Genomic DNA, 20,546 nt, shown 5'->3' with positions numbered 1-20,546 from the left:
TTATTATTTTTTATTATAATTTACACATGCGCGATTGTTAAATTTTTATGAATTTTGAACTTATTTTACATATTTGTCATAAATAGATTTGCTTAAAAAGTTTAAATCTTAAAATTGAAAGAACACAATACATGTCAAAAGTTATTAGATGTAAATAATATTTAACGAGAAAAAAAACAAAATTAAAGAATAAATATAAGTTTCATAAATTATAAGCATTACAGAAAATTTAAAAATTACTTATACACATATGTGATATAGAATAATTAGAGAGAGAGAGAGAGAGTATGTGTGTGTGTTTTTCTAATATTAAAAAAATATTAAAGCTCGCGCTAACATCGTTGCCTCTAATAATATAAATTGCTATATAAATTGCACTCTCTTTCGGCACTGCTATTTTATCTCTTTTTTTTCGCAAATAAAGAGAAAATGTTATCATCGCATATCAACAAAATACATAACAACATACAACGCTTGTAATTATGAAATATATTTTTCTTTGAAAATCGCGTGTATTATTAATTTTACGGATATTATTATATTCGCGCACGCATATTTAATTCCTCGACGACATATATTCTTTTTAATCATGGATTATAAATAATTTTCCGTTCATTTATTATTATTATTGTTTTATGATTTATAAAACAAGCGAAGAAAGATACATCAAAATTTGCATGCATGTGCAATGTTCAGCAGCTTTAATTGGCACCATTATAAAAGTATATATTGTTGTAAAGAAAACAAGATTGACATATTTTAAATTTATGACATAAATATTTCATACAAAAAATTAACACGCATAATGATTAGAATTAGAAGAGTTACGTAAGTATCTCGTGTATTGCATATAATTAACTGAATAACCTATATAATTAAATACCAAATCTCATTTGCAATATTCAATATTTTACGTGGAGATTATTGAAAATTATTCGGCCATATAAAAAACAGATAAAAATATATGTGTTAATTCATCACCTCAAATTTACAATTTAAAATATAATATTTATGTTAATACACACATTACGTTAATACCTTAATTTGTGACTCTTGATGCAAAGCAAATTTAACAAATTTAAGATAAAAGACAAGAATCACATAAAATTAAAAATATTGATTTGAATGATATATATATATATATATATTTTATAAATATTGGTGTGTATATATAATAGGTTTGCATTGTGAACTAAGAGTTATTTATTGAAATAGAGACTTAGACCGGTTAGCCGAGACAATTCCCAAGCCGAAGGGCGCCATGCTCGAATTTGGCCTACCGAAATGGAAGATGATGCCTCTAGAACATAAGATACCTATGATACCCGGACCCAAGGATGCTTACAATTTCACACGATGTAAGGTAGGAAAGAATCTGTGGGAAATAGACGGACCGAGGATGGAGTTTGATCTGAATGATCCTTATTGCCATGAGAGCGGATTCTTCTATGAACCCCTGCACGATAAGCATCTACACGATTTTTTCTCTAGGCCGGCTAACTTGAAGTGTCTACTAAAAGCCGGTCTTATTACAGCCGATATGGACGTGAAATGTTCGCTGCGCGATTATAACACCTACAGAAAATATTTGAGAAAAGTATACACTGACCGTATCAGAAGGGAACTGAAAAAAAGAAATCGTTTATTCATCGAAAGGAGAGCCCTTTGTTTCGCCGAGGACCAAGCGCGTAAAGAAGCGAAAAGGTATATTTCATAATTGTTATGCAGCTAAAAAAAACATCACATTCTCTTAATTTCAAAGAATCAAATCTTTTTTCCAACAGAAAAAAATAATCCTCTGTCCTATGAAGGATGTTTCAAAACCATCAGATATTCTTTTAAAGACAGATTTAATCAACTTAGAATCGATTTTTTTTAGTGTAAATATCGAGACATCAATAATTTTCGAGTTATAGGCCAGTGAAAAAAAGAGCTTCTTACAAAGCAAAAGCAAAACATAGCAAACTATAGGAAGCTAAATAAATAACAAAACTACATTTTTTAATTATTTTCAAGTCAAATTTGTTTAGCAAAATTTTAATTTAAGATTTAATTACAAAGATATATATGATGTAAAAAAATAAAAAATTATAAAAAATGATCTTTATATATACGTTTATTATATTCCTCTCTAAAAAAAAAAAATCAATTCCAAATTATAATTAAGTAATCTGTCATCAAAAAGATATGTAATAGTTTTAAAACATTCTATTCTTTATTTGCATTAGAGAATATGCCAAGATGTATGATGAGAGTCTATTTTATCTTCTTTTTTTTATAATTATTGATATCTTTATTTATACATTATTTCTGTACGAATTTATAAGATAAACATATTTATTATAAATTTTTGTATGAAAATGTCAGATTAAAAGAAAGAGAGAAGTTAGCCAAAGATAGGCAGCGACGTGTGCAGCAGCGATTGTTACAAAAAGAATTAAGAATCCAGAAGCAAAGAGAAAGAGCGCGTAAAACGGAGCAAAGATTGCAGTTATTAAAGTTCATTAAGCAAGAAGAACAAAGACTGTTAAATATTAAGCGTAAAAAGCGGGCCGAGCAAACCCGGCAAAAATGCAAAATCGCGGCGGAGATTGCTCGACGCAAAGTAATCGATGTTTTGGTAGACTGGAAAAAAAAAGACAAGGGGCGAGAGAAAGCCAAAAACATGCGGCTAATAGACATTAAACAACAAAAGCAAAAAATCATAGAAGAAAGGTGTTTATATGTTATTTCTTTGATACATTATATATTATCAAATTATATATCCGTCAGAATATTCACAACATGATTTAGCAATTTTAGTTTAAATAGAATAATCTAGTAGAAAAAAAGCTCTACGGCAAAATTTTCACAGATGGAAAAAAAGACAGTACTTCCAAGAAAAGGATATTGCGAAACAAAAAACATTATTACAATGTATAGATATTCGCCGACAGAAATTTATACAGAATTATAATGACACAATCAATAAAGAAACCGCAAGAATGCAAAGTAAAGATCAAAGAAAAATATTCCAAAAATAATATATTTTTTATATATATCTCTCTCTTTAATAATAGAATTCAATAATAGTATTATCCATATTGCCAATACATAATTTACTGCACACACTTATTCATAAATTAAAAATTTTGAAATTGATATTATATTGCGAATAACATAATAGTAATGTCAGATTATCATCTAACACATACACACACACACACACACACACACACACACACACACACAAATCCATAAGATAAAATAAGCACACACACACACACACACACACACACACACACACACACACACACACACACACACACACACACACACACACACACACACACACACACACACACACACACACACACACACACACACACACACACACACACACACACACACACACACACACACACACACACACACACACACACACACACACACACACACACACACACACACACACACACACACACACACACACACACACACACACACACACACACACACACACACACACACACACACACACACACACACACACACACACACACAACCTATATAGTTTAATTGTATTATCTATAATATAATTTTGCGCAGGACTTTTGGATAATGCTAAGTTATTTACAAACTGTTACATTCAAAGATATTCACCAGATGGAAGAGAACGTATTTGCTGTAAGAAATATTTTGAGAGTAATAAGGTAAAAAACGCACAATATGTAAAATACTTTAAATAAGCAAAAATATCTTCTATTGAATGTTTTCCTAATTATATATCGCAGGATGGAAAAGAAGATGAACTAAGAAATAACTCTCAAACTTCGATAAATTTTATGTCACAATTTATAAAACAAAGAACACACAAGGTACGAAATCAATATTCTTAATTTGTTTTACTCAGTGCTTCAAACTTTAATATAAAAACTATTATTTCAAATAACAGTTAAATGCAAATAATAAATACCAAAATGCAATCCAAAAGGTTGAACATATTGCAAGCACAAATCGTAACAAGGTCAAATATCATGCACGGAAAAACAATTAAAAAATTGTGATACAAACAAAAATTATACATACATGTCATAAAGACAGAAAAATTTTATACGTCGTTAACAATTTTACGAGATAAATATCAGTACCGTTTCATTAAAACCAATAAACAGTAAGTTTGAAATTATATTATATATGTTAAATTATATTAACAATAGCCCAAAGCGTAACAACATTAGTGTGATGATAGAAAATGTTAGTATCTACAAATGGAATACCACAATTAAATAACTATTGTACTTACATCAATCGCTCTTTTAATAGCAGCACATAATGCTTGATATCCAGTTAGTTCATCAACTGTCCATTGCTTGGTATTCTTTGGATTCCAAAGTGCAAAATTCATGGTGTTTAATACAAATAGCCAATCCGCTGCCATGTGATCATATTTATCCGGATGATGATCACGTGTAAATCGCGACAAACTGTATAAGACTTCATCAACATTTCCCTTATGATGATTTTGAGATAAATAGCTCTTCAGCTATACAAATTAATAACAATATCACTAATCTGTAATATTTTCTTTGCAACGAAAACAAAGAACTCACAAAAATTGTATTTTAACTATAATAATAATTTATATTTTCAAATTTTTAATTACTACTTGACGATGAACAAAATAAAATAAAATAGTAAAATTAAAAATTGCCAGATTTTTCAAAATATTTGAGTTTTAATAAATCATATACGCGTGTGAATATCTGAATATTAAATATATGTATCGATACACATAGTATATGTTGCAATAATACCATTGAGAATGTAAAGATTATATATATGGGAAAATAAGATAAAAATGTAGAATACAATTGTTTTTGCAAGATCTTGTTTCTGAAAAAATCAATTTCAAATTTTATAAAAATTTTCTTTATTTAATATTCACATTTTTCTTTTTTTTTATTTAAAAAATTACTTGTATCACTTTTTATCCGCGAATACATCATTCAATATATCCATAATAAAATCTGTCAAATATGCACGCAATTTCTTTCTATTTCTTATGTCTTCTTTTTTTATGATTTCATTTATCGATCATATTCTATATCATGACACTCGAATTCATTTTCGAAACTGCGTGTTTAATTTAATCAAACTAAACTTTGATCTCAAATTTGGGTGCAAATTACTGGAACATTGTTGCGAATTGTTTTGAAATTTTTCAAAGAGAGAATATATATATGTGTGTATAAACTCACCTCCCACACCATATGACCTACATCTTTTGCGGAGATGAACACGTTGTTTGTATTAAAAGCGATCTCGTCCATTATAATTACGTTATGTTTTGCCAACCGTTTCAAATTGTTGACTGTAATTATCTTGCAATTACCTCAACAATCTCACAATTGCGATAAGAAAATACGAAGTCTATGTTTATATTTGAAAATCCGTTGACGCATCATCGCGCGAGTACCTTACGTACTATTTATATATTTACCTTTAAAATTCACTGCCAACTTTAGGTTTAAAAAAAGAGATACCAACTATTTAACTCTTTAACTTTTTATATTCTCGAAATAGTGTAAATAATGTGTGTTCTTTTAAGCTACATCTTCTATAAACTTTCCATTTTATTTCATTTTTTCCTAACTTTGAGCCTAAAGCTTTCTATCCACGATATTAGAACTCGGACAGAGTTCTCGTATCATAACAATGATCTTTTTATCCTGATTGGTCAATTAAAAGTTATTTTATCAGACGATAGATTTTCGAACGCAATCTCGGAGAACTCTAGACTGTTTTAGACAAAAAACTTTAGATATTGTCCTAGTTTACACCGATATACTTTAATACATACTAAATACTATACTGTCCAATCACAGCTGTTTCAAGGAATGACTATGATTGACCAATGTAATACTTAATACGTATTAAAGTATATCGGTGTAAACTAGACCAATGCAGACTTTGGGTGCGTTCCGTTTCACGCATTGAGCGCATAAATCGCCTGGAAATCTATAATATATGTAACGTGAACTATAGATTTCCAGGCGATCTATCCGCTCAATGTGTGAAACGGAACGCATCCTTTGTCTTATTACCTAAATCAAATTACAAATCAAATTACGTTTATTGTATTCTGAACAGTCGTTAACAAATAGTAAAGATTATTATTACACTCTCTCTACGAGTAGAAAAATTTATTAAATGATTTAAATAAGCCATTAAATAATTTATTAGTTTATTTAAATAAATCTCTTTTCAATTAGAAATTTAATTGATGTATACATGAAAAAATTTTATTATTAAGAAAAATAATCCCAAAATAGATGTTTTAACTAATTTGGCAAATATTTTAATATATATTTATTTAGAAAGCGCGCGCCCTTATGGAATGTTATAGCACAGGATCAAGATAAAATTTTTATTACAAATATTTCGTACATGAGGCCAGCTGCGGCATTGTGAATAACTTGTAGAAATAATATTTCACTTTTTGGTGAGTTTGAAGCACGCAGACTTATTTTCGATCCAGAATAGGATCTATCGTTTGACCACCGCAAATCTGTCCCCATCCGATCAGACGCCAATGCTTCTCTACGCGCCTAGATAGTGCAATCTTCTCGTCAATCTCCGTGCAAACCGGATTCGTCAAGCTAATTTTCGCCAAATCGGCGCGAGTAGCAAGTACTCTGCCGCCAGTGCTTAACGATCCAATATTTACTAGCAATACTTCTCCCCTTGATAGTTTCGGTACCTACGACGCCAACGAGATATTTATATAAAAAAAAATTTATTTACTTTTAAACAAAATGAGCATAATTTTAGGCAAAAAGTAAAGTTTCTCCTTCTTAAAAATGTATCCCACACAATATAATTATATATAATCAAAGTATTTCTTACACAACAAACAAATCTATATCAAAGTATATAACTATATAAATCTTATAACTTCAAAATTATTACAATAAGAGACAATTTTAATTTAAAACATTCCTAAAATCATGCAATTGCTTTCAGAGAAACAAATATTAATTTTAAAAATGCAGTAATGTAGATTTTCAATATCGTGCAAATAATTAGTAGACTTACTCTCGCGCCCTTCTTGTCACCCTCAGTTCTCACGCCCAGTAAACGTTTGAGCAGATAATACGAAATTTCTAGTTCGATAAATATTTGTGGTAATGCACCGACACTTCCAAGAATTTGGCCGACTAGACGATCAGCGCGACAAAGTGTAGGTTCGATTTTGGTTCCGACACCTTAAAATCACATATAAAATCTCTTTAGGATTATTCATCAACATTTGCTTAGATTTTGTTTATATTAGATTAATATTACATTAATAATGTGAATATTTATACAAATAAATATTACTTACCTATTAAACCACCTGGTACAGCAAATTGCAGTTCATTCTGTTCGGCAAACAGAGATACGATACGTGAAAATATCGGGCGACAAGTCAACTTACCCTCGCTGTCCTTGGATACCAATCCTGGACGAACTTCAATTTCCATGCCGACCTAAAAACTCATGATATTTATGATACATATTTCAGATATATATGTATCTTGTTTAACGATATTTAGCTTTATTATTACCTTTAGCACCCCCCTGAGAATACTACCGCCAGCTACGCCGCCCTTCAAGTCATCCACTTCGCATCCTGGTTTATTCACATCGAAAGATCGGATAACAATCAATCGCGGTTCTGATGTAAAATCTCTCATTGGGACCGGGATTTTTTTTGTAATGTATTCGCAGAGTACTTCAATATTATACTTGAGTTGCGCTGAAATCGGTATTATCGGTGCGCCTTCCGCTACCGTGCCTAATTTAAAGAAAATTATATAAACATGAAATATAAAACACAATTAATTTCTATTAAATTTAAAAAAAAAAATAGAAAATATTTAATATTTCTGTCAAATTATGATAATTTCAGAAATGCATAAAATGTATGCTCCAGATTTTATATAAATATAAAATTACGTAAAAAACATAACTGATTTTACATTGAGAAACAGTATAAATAATGACAAATAATTAGCACCTTGAATAAATTTCAAAATTTGCTCATATTGTTCTTTTGCTTGCGCTTCTTTCACCAAATCGATCTTGTTTTGTAAGATGACTATATGCTTCAGTTTCATAATTTCGATAGCCGCCAAGTGCTCCGATGTTTGGGGTTGCGGACATGATTCGTTACCAGCTGCAATTCGGAAGCTTATCAATCGAAAAAAAAATATTGGGAAACGAGACAATTCGATAAGAACAAGACAAAAAAATATTTAAATTATTTACCGATTAATAGTAAGGCGGCGTCCATAACAGCCGCTCCGTTGAGCATAGTTGCCATAAGAATATCGTGCCCAGGACAATCAACAAAGGAGACATGGCGAACCAACTGGAATCTTCCAGAGCAAACTGGACGCAAGCAGGGAAAGGAATCGTCTTTACTAGATCCACCGGATATATAGCGCCCTGGTCGAGGACATTTTGGATTTTCACATTCGTAAATCTTGGCATTTGCATATCCTGAAATAAGAAGAGGAGTTAAATATAATTTATTTCTTCCGAACTGTTCTCTGCCCTTTGCTCGTGAGAATTTCTCATGCAAAAAAAGACTTAAGCAAAAAAGGCTTAAGCTATATGTTATTCATTGATGTCTGAAATAAATTTAATGTCTTTGTGTATGTATGAATTAATAAGAATTTTATTATCCCAGATTTAATATTTAGTATTCAAAAGTACACATGTATAAAAAAAAAATTGCAAAAAATGTTTTTTAAGATTTTCTATATCTCTTACAATTTTTTTGCTTATCATCTAGATTCACCAGAAAAGACTTATTATATTGTTATAAAAAGTTTTAAATTAAAATAATTATATATGCATTACATTGAATTATCGAAATATTCTCAATTTACCATAGATATAAAAATATGTAAATAGATATAATATATAGAACGTCTTCGAAATAATCTAGCTAATCTTATATCGAAAGAACAAACGCTATAATTTGCCTCGTGTACATGTACTTTATTTCAAGTTCATCAACAACGATATTTGTATTAATCTTACAGAATATGCTTTCTTAACTGGCTATTTTGTTTGGTTTTCTTATACCGATAGGCCATCGACATATAAATAAAGTAATTTCATAACGTTTCGCGTGAAAAAACAACAGAATAATAATCGGTGAGTCTTTTTTAAATGAAGAAATTAGAGCGACATATATCTGGCACATATAAATTTTGAATTATATCCGAAATGTTGATGACATACAATTGAAAGATAATAATTTCTTTTTAATGAGCAACGTGTTCAAGTGTCGACCCTTTACATTCTGAAATAATCAAAGAGAATAATAAAAAGAGAAAAAAATCTAAAATTCTAATATAAAACAAGTTGTCACTATTTATAACTATTTATTACCGAAATAATTGTGCGATAATAGTTAGCTTTGTAGTTATGTAATATAACTATTTCAACTTTACTCTGTAATTTTCACTATATACTGATTATTATATATTAATAAATATTTATAATAAACTTAATACTTAAAGATGGGGGGTGTGTGTGTATACATACACATATATAAACATGCTGTTTTCCGATATTTTCTTAATATACATTTGATTGAACATCGTTGCATTAATTACAGATTTTTTTGGCACATCTTTTAATGTGAACTTTTAATTATAAAAGATCCATGTATATGTGTATGTGTGTATTTGGAAGGATTAAACACATTATCTAAATAATATAATACACCCCAAATTTTTTTTTTCTGAATGTAAAAGATCAACCCCCGCCGTTACGTCAATTTCAAATATCTTTACAAAGATTCCCTAATGACTTACAGTGTTGAAATTACTAAACTATTTATACAATATAGAGATAATCGAAAAAGTGCATTTTTTCGGAATAAAAATAAAATACAGTTTTTGCTTATGATATCGAATCACGTTTTACCAATGAATTTACATATCTATTCGGATGCAGCGTTGAGATTATGCAGTATCAAACATTCTTTCTCTTTATCATATAAATACTGCAATAAAAGTCGTAATCGCTTCTCACGGACAAATTAATAAATGCTAATTATGCGGATACAAGCAAAATAAATATGTTAATAGAAACTGTAACTTACAAGAATATAACGATATCAAGAGAGACGGTAGTATCTCACGCCAAGTTACGCGTAGCAACGCGAAACGCACCGTGTATCTATTACAATTAACGTGAATACCGAGACATCATTTATGTATCGATATGTTCTTAGCGTTTTATTATAGCAGTATTTCATTTCTCAATATATATGAATTATATCCTTACAAATGAGAGTGATTTAAATTTGCAGCATCTCTTGTCATCTAACCTTCGAGACAAAGACGTAGTGTTTTACATATTTTTTTTATTTTATTTCTTTAAATGTCTATAACATAAATGGAATTTATTAATATATTTAAAAGCTTTAATAATCGAATTTTCAGCTTTCCCCTGAAAGCTCTCTGACTGGAAAATACTGCAAAATTGGCATACCTAAAATAATATATATAAATGTACGCGCGCGCGCAGAAAGTATAAACGCACATACTCGTATTCTCCAAAAAAGTGAAAAACTGAAGCAGGAAAATGAAAAAACAATTTTTGTTGCATATTGCCTTCTTATACATTACTATTGTTCTAAATGATCATAAAAGGAGAATGCGAATTTTTATTCCACGCGTTTATGTTCACTTTTATACAATTAGCTGAGTATAAAAATAAGCATAGAATGTATTAAAACAAAACCACACAACAAACAGCTTTGTCGCACTCTTTCATAACAACTTTCAGTATATTCAAGAAACTTAACATTAATAACTATTAATTAGGTCAGTTAAAAAGTTCGGCTCTTTATGATACAGAACTTTATATGCATCTAAAACAGGCAACTATTGACCATTTCTATATATTATTATGATCTTTTGACGACGAATGAAGCTAAAATCTTCATCTGAAGATGTGATGCTGCCTGTATACAAAGGGGACTACAAATTGGAACTACAAAAACAAAAATCGAATCGAACTTTTTTATAATTAACCCAATATTTGATATGACAATAATCCGCATGACAAATTCATTTAACAAGCCGTAGTAATTGCAAATAAAATGTATAATACAATGAAATACAATAGTAACATCTTTGAAATGTCTTGTGTGTGTGTGTGTGTATGTGTGTGTGTGTGTGTGTGTTTCCACATTTTTTTCTTATTTCCCTCAAAGATTTTAAATAAAAAAATTGTTTGATTGTTACAGAATTGACTAATTAATTACAATCAAACTTTTTTATTTTTAACACATTGGACCAAATAATCTCTTTATTCTCTTACTATTATCCCTCAATCTATAGTTTAATAATATATATGCGAAATGAATTTTACATCCAATATCAAGTAGCAAATGTGAAATAACAAAGAATCAAAAAGAAAAAAAACTGAATTTAAAATATAATTAATAAAAAATTTCAGATTATTTGATCGAATTAATAAGATTATTTAATTGGATTACCTCGATCTATATTAACTAGTCTGAAGTGAATAATTCATTTCTTTCTCTCTTCGAATTATAATCGTTGCTAGCTCGGCAATATATACACGAAAAAAAAGTTGAGTTAATCAAAGATGGCATCAATTGAACCACATTGAGACAGGCAACTCGTAACAACTATATATTTCAAGAAGAAACATTCTTTAAAATAAATATCGCCGACACGTTGCGGCGCCGCATTTGCAGAGAGTCCTATTCTTCGAGATATCTTCGGCGTCCGCTTCGTTGTCCAGTAGCTGCTGCTGCATTTTATCATTACTGCCACGCGGCGTCTGGCACGTATAGTCAAAAGTGAGTTCCTCGTTCTGTTTAATGTCCTTAATGGCGAAGAGGGCGAGATTCGGTAAGTTCGGATCTAAACAATTGATCCAGATCGCATATACTGCGAGATTTGGATCGCATGAGTGATTAATAAAATGCGAGATGTTGCCGTACATGGCGGCATCTACAGTATATGGGCACTGGCCATCGGTCTCGTTGTAATCAAGATCGAAGAGATACGTACGACCGGTCATGTCGTATTGTTTGCCGCGTCTCTCAGCTTCTTCGCTACTGATCACTTCGCCCACATACTGAATGACAAAGGTGCCCTTCTTGATTGCGCGTAGAGTACGCACACCCCAACCGCGCCCGTTATCTGTGCGAAAGATGCACAGCTGTGTATCGCTGCCACGCTGCACCACACGATTCGGGCAAGTTAGTGCGTCGCAGGCGCAGCGCTTGTTGCATTCGTAGATAGGTGTACCGGGAGGGACGCGTACCCGGCATGCCGACGTATATGGCAATGATGATACGTCGTTCTGTGCGAAGCAGCAACCGGACTTTTTACCAGTCTCGCAACTGTCGCATTCGCAACCAATCGGCGGATCATCCGGTATTATAACACCCGCACCCGGCAAATAATTGTCGATGTAGTAAAAGTCCTGCGGCGCGCCCTCCAAGTCCACCAGATTTTCCACCCGTATTGTCGGTTTATTTTTCGTAATACTGTTCATCTCGTTCTCCCAGTCCTGCAACGACTCGAGTTGGTCACGTCGCAGCTCGAGCAGAAACATGTACAGGATTTGCTGCTTTATCTTTGTCTCCAACTTGCCACCACGCAATGGCCTGTTGAAATAGTGCTGAATCTCTTTGTACATACTGTCATCGGCAACGGCGGCAGAGGCAACGGATGTAGTGTCATTGATCGATATATTCTTGTACAATAATTGGGTCACAAGAAAGTCTTCGACGTCGCGCGCACTTGGGTAAAAGTTCGTCTTCGCTTTGAACCGGTTGATCAATTTCTGCCGTTTGTTCTCAAACTCACGCAGCAAATCCTCGCAATTGGTAAGATTGCGCAACGGCTCCCAGGTGTTGTACTCGATACCCCAGTTCTTCCACTTGATCAAATATAATGGCTCACCGTTCTTCTCGCGTTTCTGTATAATTCTCTCCACTTCCCAGAACTTGCTTGTCTGCTTGCTGGACGCGGAGGAGTTGCCGGGCGACATTATTGGTAATTCACAATTGTACTCGCTGTTCTTGATATCGTGCAACAGCACCCGTACCTCTTTCAGTTCGTAGTCGCGGGAAATCAGACTGTCATCTCGTGCGGACAATCTACCATCAGATGACGACTCCTCGTAATCGGACTGTCGGCCATCGCTACCTGGATCTCTCGTATTTCCGTTATGTAAATGAGGACAGACGTCGTATGCCTTGAGCGCCTGTTGCGTGATGATTCCTCGCCGCGCTTGCAGACGCTTCGATGATGTGGAGCGGAACGTATTTCTGTTGTCCAGCCGATGGGATATGTTGTTGTCGCGGCTCCCTGTGTCGACGAGTCTGGACTGCTTGGCGCATGGTGCGTTAATGCTTCCAACAGGGGAGAGATGTCGTTTTTGGTAAACAGCCGGCGTTTCACTATCTACGTTGCCGGGTATATCTGCTGATTTGCTGCTGCTACCGCAATCCACTGCGTCTGCAATGCCAAACATTTAAACAGCGTCATTGTTTCATCTTTCTTTCGTTTCCTTTTTTTTTTTTAGTTGTACGACCACTCTCCCCTTTTGCCTATTTTTCCTTTCCTTATATCTGTTTTTTTTCCATTTTCGCTTTTGTTCTCCTCAAAGTTCCTTTTCACTTTTTTTTTCTCGACATGCCGGACGAATAATAGCAACAAATAACACGGGGTTGCTTTGTTCATGCCATAATTATTGGTTCCGATTGAATGGTACATAACAGAGACAGCATATATAATTCTAATATCTTCAGATATCCGACTTTTCATCCTACTCACAGCTTCGAAAATTACGAAAAAATCAGAGGTTTTCATATTTGCACATTTGGCATAAAATCTATTTTTCTACTAAAGCACGTATGCGTATTGTTTCGATTTACATTTGACGAAAGATATAAAACACAAGCTCTCATGACAAATACCATATAAAATATCCATGTAAAAAAATTGCTAAATAATTTATTACAAGTATAAACTCCAAACATATATAATAATAAATAATGACGTAGATACGAATATCATAGACATACATAAATTAGTATTAGACTATGGGTCTGTTCTTTATAGCTGAACTGGCTGCACTAGCTCAGTTTATCTTTCTTCTTTCAATGTGGAGAGAAAAAGATAAACTCTGAACTAGTGCAGCCAGTTCAGCTATAAAAAAACAGATCCTATGTTAATATCACAATTGTTTATATGCCACAATTTTAATGTTAAATGCTGAAGAGATTAATGTATATATTGTAATGTATATAAAATAAAACCAAAATAAAACCAAATAGCAAAAGACCATAATATTCACATTTTGGAAATGTACATACATATTTTATCTTAAATAAACAATATAATATATTCTGTTATTAAAGCAAAAAGCAGTTTAATAATTTATGTGATTTTAATTATAATTGCATGCTTTTCTTTAAAATGTTAATTAATTTTTAATTGTTACAGTATAAAAATAATACTTACCTTTCTTATCTCAATTTTTCTCACAATTAAAAAAGAGGAAAAAACATTTTAAAATTTAATCAAAATGACTGCTCTCAACAATTGAGTGATTATATGATCATTTGATTATTTGATATGATAATCTTTTTTTTTACTACTTCAACCGTAATTAATATATAAAATCACCCCATTTCACCAAAATTCTTGAACATTTATCGACATTAAAAAAAAATTATTTACTAATTTTTTTTTTTCCGTGAGAATAAATGTTCACAAAGCATTTCTCATGTTTATAGTTGTGCATTTTCATAAAAAAATAAACTACCATAAAAATACTTTTACAAAAACACTCCAAAAAGTATATTTTTGCACAATCTGTTTGTATCAAATTAAAAAAATTGCACTACGCAATGGGAAAAAATATTCAATATATTTAAATGTACTCACCGAGTTTAATGGTGATATTTCTTTCTAGTTCATTCTTAAAACGAACAGTCTGCACTCCCGAAATGGCTTTTACGATTGTCGATTTTCCATGTGCTACATGTCCAATGGTACCTATAACAAGTTTAGATACTTATAATAGAAATATCAAAATAACATAGCATCAAACTTTACTTTAAAATAGAATTAAACTATACATTAATTAAACTTCAAATATTTAAAATCTTTTATACTCACCAATATTGATTGTAGCTTGTCTGCTGATCACCTCACGTGACAATGCAGTTAATTTACTAACATCCTATGTAAAACCAAAGAATAAACATTATCTTCTTAATAAAATACCAACAATATTTTGCAATACCAATCAAATTCAATTCAATTAAAATGATCTTAACATACTTTTATTGCTTTTTCTCTAATCTATTTCTCTAACATAGATACAAAAATCCAAAATAAAAAAATTAATTTCTTTACCTGATATCATAATTTAAACCAATAACATAGGAAAGAATATTTAAATCTAGAATTATATTATAAAGATATATCACAATATCAGGTGAAAATCTTTATTAATAATTTCTTGTTAAATAACTTCAAAACTATTATCATTTCAACATTTTTGTAAAGAAAAATTTAATTCGAAATTGATTAAAGATTTTATTGCTAAAGTTTGATTTGATATCTCAATCCCAACCAATCAATCCCATCACTGCATCATGTTACTGTATCGTGTAAAATAAAACGTTTGCACAAAATGCAGACAATATTAATAAAAAGTAAAAAAAATTCGCGGGAAAGAAAATATGCGATTGGCGTATGTTAAGATTGAGAGAGAAATATATGATCTATTATTGTAAATAGTACAGTGAATAATAAATAGAACAATTGGTTGCCTCTTTCCGAATAACAATTTTATACATAATATATAGAGACAAAAAATTAATTTCGTTGGCTTAATTCAACTAACAGCATAAAAATCTCAACCGCAGTTTACGCCATTAAATTCTTCACAAGACAAAATCTTGAGATGAGAACTATTTTTCCTCTCTTTGTATGGAAAACCGTTATGCGAGTTTGATTTACAATACTTATGAGAAAAAAAAAAGATAATTTTTTCGGATACATATATATATATATAAATAAGTCAAATATCGTCGTCCGGACGAATCAGTATGCTGAGAAAAAACGAGGTTAAATGGGCGGGCGCGAATTGACGCGGCGCGCAAACGATCATCGTCAAGACTTACGAGTTTCGACAGGTCCTGTTTGTAGAGATTCGGCTGGCCGGTGGTAACACCCAGTCCTTCCTCGCCGCCCATTTTCCGCTTCTATATCAGCAGTGACCAGTATATAGAGTTACAGGTACGAATACTCGCAACTTAACTCTTCAGTTTTAGAAAGGTGCAGAAAACCGAGAGATTCAGCCAACGACTCCAATCGCGATGAGGGTGAAACGTGAAACCGCGCCAGCGCGGCGTGCTCGGTCGGATGCTCTGTCGATTTGCGCGACGGTTTATACTCTTTCGCGATTGGTGGATTTTTTGCTCCGTGTTTATAATGGCCGCGTTCAGCAGAGAAAACCGCTTAGTAGCAATCGAATATGATTGGTACTTACTTTTAGAACCAACGAATCAACGTCAAGTGTTGACAAGACGATAACTGAGCGCTTTCTCTGCTGAACGCGGCCAATGTTCGCCTTAAATTATATCCGTCGATATATCGAACCTCGAAGAGTCTGTTGAAAATAAACCCTTATGACACTTATGACAGTATCAAACTTTGACCGTGGCCGTGTTCCAAAATTCACTGCTAGTATTGAAAATCTATAATATACGTTACGTGAACAATAAATTTTCAATACTGGCAGTGAATTTTGGATTACAACCTTTATTTATTATGTACATATTCACATATATGTTCATATTGCAAGCTGAATGTACTGCATTATTTGCCTACACATTCTTATTTTATTCATAATTTATTAATTTCATATAGATTATGCAGAGAATTTTTATATGATTATATGGAATTTTTATTATATAATGGGACACATATAACTTATATTTTATTGAAACGTGCGATTTTTTTTAATTTGATCGATTTATTGAACAGCTTGGACATATAAATAATGTTAAATTTGTAAAGTTCTTGGTGTTCGTGATCGAACACCATCCAAGTCGATCGAGAATTTCATCTTTCGCCAGCATAACGAACTTTTCTCCTCTCGTTTTTCTTCTTTTTCCAACAATACATTCTCATTCTATTTGCCTGCACTAGAAATTGAGAAACTAATTATCCTCCAGGATATTCTTATTCCAAAGCTGCGGCACCGGAAATAATTTCAATCAATTCTCTAGTGATCACAGCCTGCCGAGTGCGATTGAAAGTGAGAGTGAGTTTGTCAATCATCTCGCCGGCGTTCTTGGTGGCATTGTCCATCGCTGTCATACGACTGGATTGTTCGCTGCAAGCACCTTCTTTCATTGAATAAAACAACAATGAGGCAAGCGAGAACTCCAAATAGCTTTGTATCACCTCCTCGTCAAGTGAGTCGTACACTGATAGCTTTGGTGCGGTAACCACCGTGTTTTTATCGAACAGTGGCAAATCATTAACCGCATATGACACCACAGATTTAAATTTGTTGTACACTATACGTCCGGAACCAAAGGAATAACTGCAAAAAAGTAATATGGTTATAATCCATCATACTCGTACAGTGTGCTTTATCTTTAACGAAATTTAACAATCCACAAATACATGCTCTACATATCCAAAACAAAAAAATTCAAATAATCAAATCACAAATATTTAAATAGTAATATATAAGTTAGGTATAATATATATATATATATATATATATATAGAGTGAATAATATATTATAGCACTGAAAATTAACTGTTTAAATAGTAATTTAATAATTATTACAAGTTATCTATTGAAATAATTATTATTTAATTATTTACGCTATATAACGTGTTTGGATTTATATATTTGACTGAGTTGAACATACCCACTATTCATTACTTCTATCGCTATTTTGGCTGCATCGTTGAATGTCGGCGGCTTACGGCCAACCTCGGATGCGACAAAAAGTATATTGTTCGCAAATAGTCGTTGCAGGATCGCCCGGGATTTTTCACCGATGCATATAATCTTTGTGTTCTCGCGTTCCTTGGGATCAGCCAGCAACCGATCGCGAATGTTACGAGATACCCCAGTGTGCACGGCGCCGCATAGACCACGATCGCTAGTCACGGCAATGACGAGCTTTTTCGGATCCTCTGGTGGCGCTTGGATCTCAGCCTGTTCGTAAAACGTCTTTGTGCCAACGCCGAGAGGACGAGCCTGCCTCAAGTCACGTTCTGCACGATTGTACTTGGCGGCCGACACCATCTTCATGGATTGCGTGATCTTTTGGATATTCTTGACTGACTTTAGACGCAAAGAGATAGTCTTGAGAGTGGCCATTCCTCTCTGTGGTTGCCATTGCTGATCCTGCGCAGCCAACCGCAGGATTGTTGACAGACGATTGCTGAACATTGTTGTTGGATATTGGACCCCTATAAGTTTAAATTTTTAGAGATTAATTGATATTTTTCAAACCATAACTAACAATCATTACAATTCTTTTGCTACCAGTTGCAAAATATATTATATATTTAACACTATTATTTTTGAAACAGGATATTCAAATATCCTACATAATGCTAATTTTCAATTCTTATACTAAATTTTATGATAAAAATATCTTATCTCGTGCTACTTTCAGCATCATTTACAGATAATTAAAATGTAGAATTCAATTTATTGTCATTCTGTAAAAAATTAACACAGTAATTAGAAATGTATTGAAAAACCATGACATACAAGAGTACTAATATTGCATGTGAGTAGTCTTATGACAAAATAATCTATGCAAATGACAATTTTTTATAAATAATAAATATGTTGCATAAAAAAGTATTATAAGAAAAAATTGTTGGCTTTTTATACATCTAGTCATATATCTCTCCGTTTATAAAATATATCTTTTTTCTAACTCATAATTTTTTGCTGATAAAGTAATCATAATATGCAAACTTGAATATAATCGATTTAAATTTATAATTACAATAATATGTGTTTGACAAACTTTGACAATATAATGGACAATTTTAAACACGGCACACACAGTATCACTATCATTTACATAATAGCAGGGAGGGCTGGTCAGGGAATGTGCACACATACGAATAAATCCTCAGCTCATTCTCACAGAATATCAGATCGAGTACGTGACACAAATATTTCGGGAGCAGCTTGGAACGAGCAATGCAAACAAATCGACTCACCACTGGTTCCGAAAATAATTTCCACGAAATCACAAAAAGCTCTTCGCTTCCGTATGCGGAAACCCACGAAGGAGATCCGTGCACACGTAACGCAATCGTAAGGCGAATTCGCAATTACCGAGGAAGATCCGCGCGTCATCTGTAAGCAGTGAACGTCACTATCGATAAGAAAAAGTGGTATAGATCTATGTACGATTTATATTTCATGCTTATATTATTATTGGAAATTTTATTGTATGAAAAGAAAAATATATATGAAAAAAGATAATTATTTTGGATCTTTGACTATATAGTTAAAGTTCTGGATATTCATGTATCGTAACAGATCTTTCTACAAATTGCCAATGGATTTTTGAGAGATTTCTAATGTTATAATTTTTTCATAGTTTGTATCTATAACATGGGTTAACCAAATTTTTTTTAGAAAATTTATATATATTAAGAAAATTAAGAACATTAATAAAATATAAATTTAAAAATAGAGAAAGATACAAATATCGATTTTCAAATATTACATTGACAAGGCATTCCTAGGAGTAGAGAGACAGGAATTTGCAAATACTTTTTTTTTTTTTTTTTTTTTTTTTTTTAATAGATGATAAAACGTCATCTATAATCATATCATAGCGTATACAATATATCTATATATGAACTATATGTATTAGAAGAGAGCAATAACTCAAAATAGATCGAGTGGTGGAGTTTCTGCCCAAAGTTTTTCCCTCTCACCATTCCTATACTGACGGTATCGCTCTTGCTCCATCACTTCAATGCGATGTAATCTTTTTGTTTTCATCACACATTCATACATATCTTCCAATATCAATCTGCATTCTTTCTTGCCCCTGTGATAACCGTACGCTTCCATACAATCGACATATTGTAGCTCATACTGTGCACACTCCTTGAGACATTGAAGATTTCGTACATTAGCCAAGAAATCTGTAACAGGTCCCTTAAACAAAGGCGCGCCCCATTTTAATCCAGTGATATTCTCGTGATTTAGCATAATGTACCTGAAAAGAGCAGAATTAAGAAATATGCAATGCATAACATACCACTTGACATATACGTCATTCAAGATATATCTTGGATATAATTTTTATTATGAACATTCTCTCGAACCAAGAAGCCTAATAAATTTTCAAGAGATACAGAGATTTCTCGATTTCAACCTTCTTTGTCGAACAATAATACATAATTTAAGTATTTATAATGATTTAATAA

The 20,546-nt window shown here is 32.1% G+C and overlaps 5 protein-coding genes across 8 annotated transcripts in view; 1 reads left to right on the top strand and 4 right to left on the bottom strand.

Annotated features, from left to right (window-relative positions):
• LOC115243646 overlaps positions 1 to 6,252 on the bottom strand; it is a 14,973-nt gene extending 8,721 nt beyond the window's left edge. Inside the window, exons 1-2 of the mRNA XM_029820787.1 lie at positions 5,241 to 6,252; positions 4,286 to 4,525 (exon numbers count right to left, since the gene is read on the bottom strand). Coding sequence (XP_029676647.1) covers positions 4,286 to 4,525; positions 5,241 to 5,312 — 312 coding nt within the window. The 5' untranslated portion in view covers positions 5,313 to 6,252. The remainder of the gene's footprint in view (positions 1 to 4,285; positions 4,526 to 5,240) is intronic.
• LOC115243354 (fibrous sheath-interacting protein 2) lies at positions 1,162 to 4,202 on the top strand. Its single transcript, XM_029820269.1, has 6 exons — positions 1,162 to 1,704; positions 2,368 to 2,715; positions 2,855 to 2,991; positions 3,589 to 3,692; positions 3,774 to 3,857; positions 3,935 to 4,202. The coding sequence occupies exons 1-6, from the start codon at positions 1,262 to 1,264 to the stop codon at positions 4,034 to 4,036; spliced, it is 1,218 nt and encodes a 405-aa protein (XP_029676129.1). The 5' UTR covers positions 1,162 to 1,261; the 3' UTR covers positions 4,037 to 4,202.
• A 145-nt stretch (positions 6,253 to 6,397) lies between the features above and the next one.
• On the bottom strand, positions 6,398 to 16,499 carry LOC115243350 (eukaryotic translation initiation factor 2 subunit 3-like). Of its 2 annotated transcripts, XM_029820262.1 has the most exons (9): positions 16,232 to 16,477; positions 15,219 to 15,282; positions 14,985 to 15,095; positions 8,293 to 8,526; positions 8,042 to 8,200; positions 7,590 to 7,819; positions 7,367 to 7,511; positions 7,078 to 7,247; positions 6,398 to 6,742 (listed from the first exon to the last, which is right to left on the bottom strand). In XM_029820262.1, the coding sequence occupies exons 1-9, from the start codon at positions 16,301 to 16,303 to the stop codon at positions 6,506 to 6,508; spliced, it is 1,422 nt and encodes a 473-aa protein (XP_029676122.1). In that variant the 5' UTR covers positions 16,304 to 16,477; the 3' UTR covers positions 6,398 to 6,505. The 2 variants fall into 2 exon arrangements, with proteins under 2 accessions (XP_029676122.1, XP_029676120.1); XM_029820260.1 differs by lacking the exons at positions 6,398 to 6,742; positions 7,078 to 7,247; positions 7,367 to 7,511; ... (1 more) ...; positions 8,042 to 8,200; positions 8,293 to 8,526 and adding an exon at positions 9,010 to 13,550 and having other exon boundaries at positions 16,232 to 16,499.
• Positions 16,500 to 17,065: 566 nt separating this feature from the next.
• LOC115243356 (ATP synthase subunit gamma, mitochondrial) lies at positions 17,066 to 19,475 on the bottom strand. Of its 3 annotated transcripts, none has more exons than XM_029820271.1 (3): positions 19,320 to 19,475; positions 17,999 to 18,548; positions 17,066 to 17,661 (listed from the first exon to the last, which is right to left on the bottom strand). In XM_029820271.1, exons 1-3 carry the CDS (start codon positions 19,456 to 19,458, stop codon positions 17,295 to 17,297), a joined length of 1,056 nt encoding a protein of 351 aa, XP_029676131.1. In that variant the 5' UTR covers positions 19,459 to 19,475; the 3' UTR covers positions 17,066 to 17,294. The 3 variants fall into 3 exon arrangements, with proteins under 3 accessions (XP_029676131.1, XP_029676133.1, XP_029676132.1); XM_029820273.1 differs by lacking the exon at positions 19,320 to 19,475 and adding an exon at positions 19,219 to 19,301 and having other exon boundaries at positions 17,240 to 17,661; XM_029820272.1 differs by lacking the exon at positions 19,320 to 19,475 and adding an exon at positions 19,100 to 19,204 and having other exon boundaries at positions 17,240 to 17,661.
• Positions 19,476 to 19,906: 431 nt separating this feature from the next.
• Positions 19,907 to 20,335, bottom strand: LOC115243364 (NADH dehydrogenase [ubiquinone] iron-sulfur protein 5). Its single transcript, XM_029820292.1, has one exon. It carries the CDS (start codon positions 20,326 to 20,328, stop codon positions 19,999 to 20,001), a length of 330 nt encoding a protein of 109 aa, XP_029676152.1. The 5' UTR covers positions 20,329 to 20,335; the 3' UTR covers positions 19,907 to 19,998.
• Positions 20,336 to 20,546: the final 211 nt, after the last annotated feature.

Source organism: Formica exsecta, unplaced genomic scaffold (genome assembly GCF_003651465.1).
Source record: "Formica exsecta isolate Colony F162 unplaced genomic scaffold, ASM365146v1 scaffold72, whole genome shotgun sequence".
Classification (NCBI taxonomy): Eukaryota; Metazoa; Arthropoda; class Insecta; order Hymenoptera; family Formicidae; genus Formica; species Formica exsecta.
Note: the sequence above shows the minus strand (reverse complement) of the source record. Positions and strands in the feature narration are given on the sequence as shown.

Bases quoted from the DNA above. Each gene is read 5' to 3' on its own strand.
- LOC115243354 (XM_029820269.1), top strand. From the start codon at position 1,262: ATGCTCGAATTTGGCCTACCGAAATGGAAGATGATGCCTCTAGAACAT. The intron at 1,705-2,367 runs GTATATTTCATA...TGAAAATGTCAG, and splicing joins GCGCGTAAAGAAGCGAAAAG to ATTAAAAGAAAGAGAGAAGT. The intron at 3,858-3,934 runs GTACGAAATCAA...TTCAAATAACAG, and splicing joins TAAAACAAAGAACACACAAG to TTAAATGCAAATAATAAATA.
- LOC115243350 (XM_029820260.1), bottom strand. From the start codon at position 16,303: ATGGGCGGCGAGGAAGGACTGGGTGTTACCACCGGCCAGCCGAATCTC. The intron at 15,096-15,218 runs GTGAGTATAAAA...AACTTGTTATAG, and splicing joins ACAAGCTACAATCAATATTG to GTACCATTGGACATGTAGCA. The intron at 13,551-14,984 runs GTGAGTACATTT...TTGGCATTGCAG, and splicing joins AAATATCACCATTAAACTCG to ACGCAGTGGATTGCGGTAGC.
- LOC115243356 (XM_029820271.1), bottom strand. From the start codon at position 19,458: ATGACGCGCGGATCTTCCTCGGTAATTGCGAATTCGCCTTACGATTGC. The intron at 18,549-19,319 runs GTGAGTCGATTT...TTAAACTTATAG, and splicing joins AATTATTTTCGGAACCAGTG to GGGTCCAATATCCAACAACA. The intron at 17,662-17,998 runs GTATGTTCAACT...ACTTTTTTGCAG, and splicing joins ATAGAAGTAATGAATAGTGG to TTATTCCTTTGGTTCCGGAC.
- LOC115243364 (XM_029820292.1), bottom strand. From the start codon at position 20,328: ATGCTAAATCACGAGAATATCACTGGATTAAAATGGGGCGCGCCTTTG.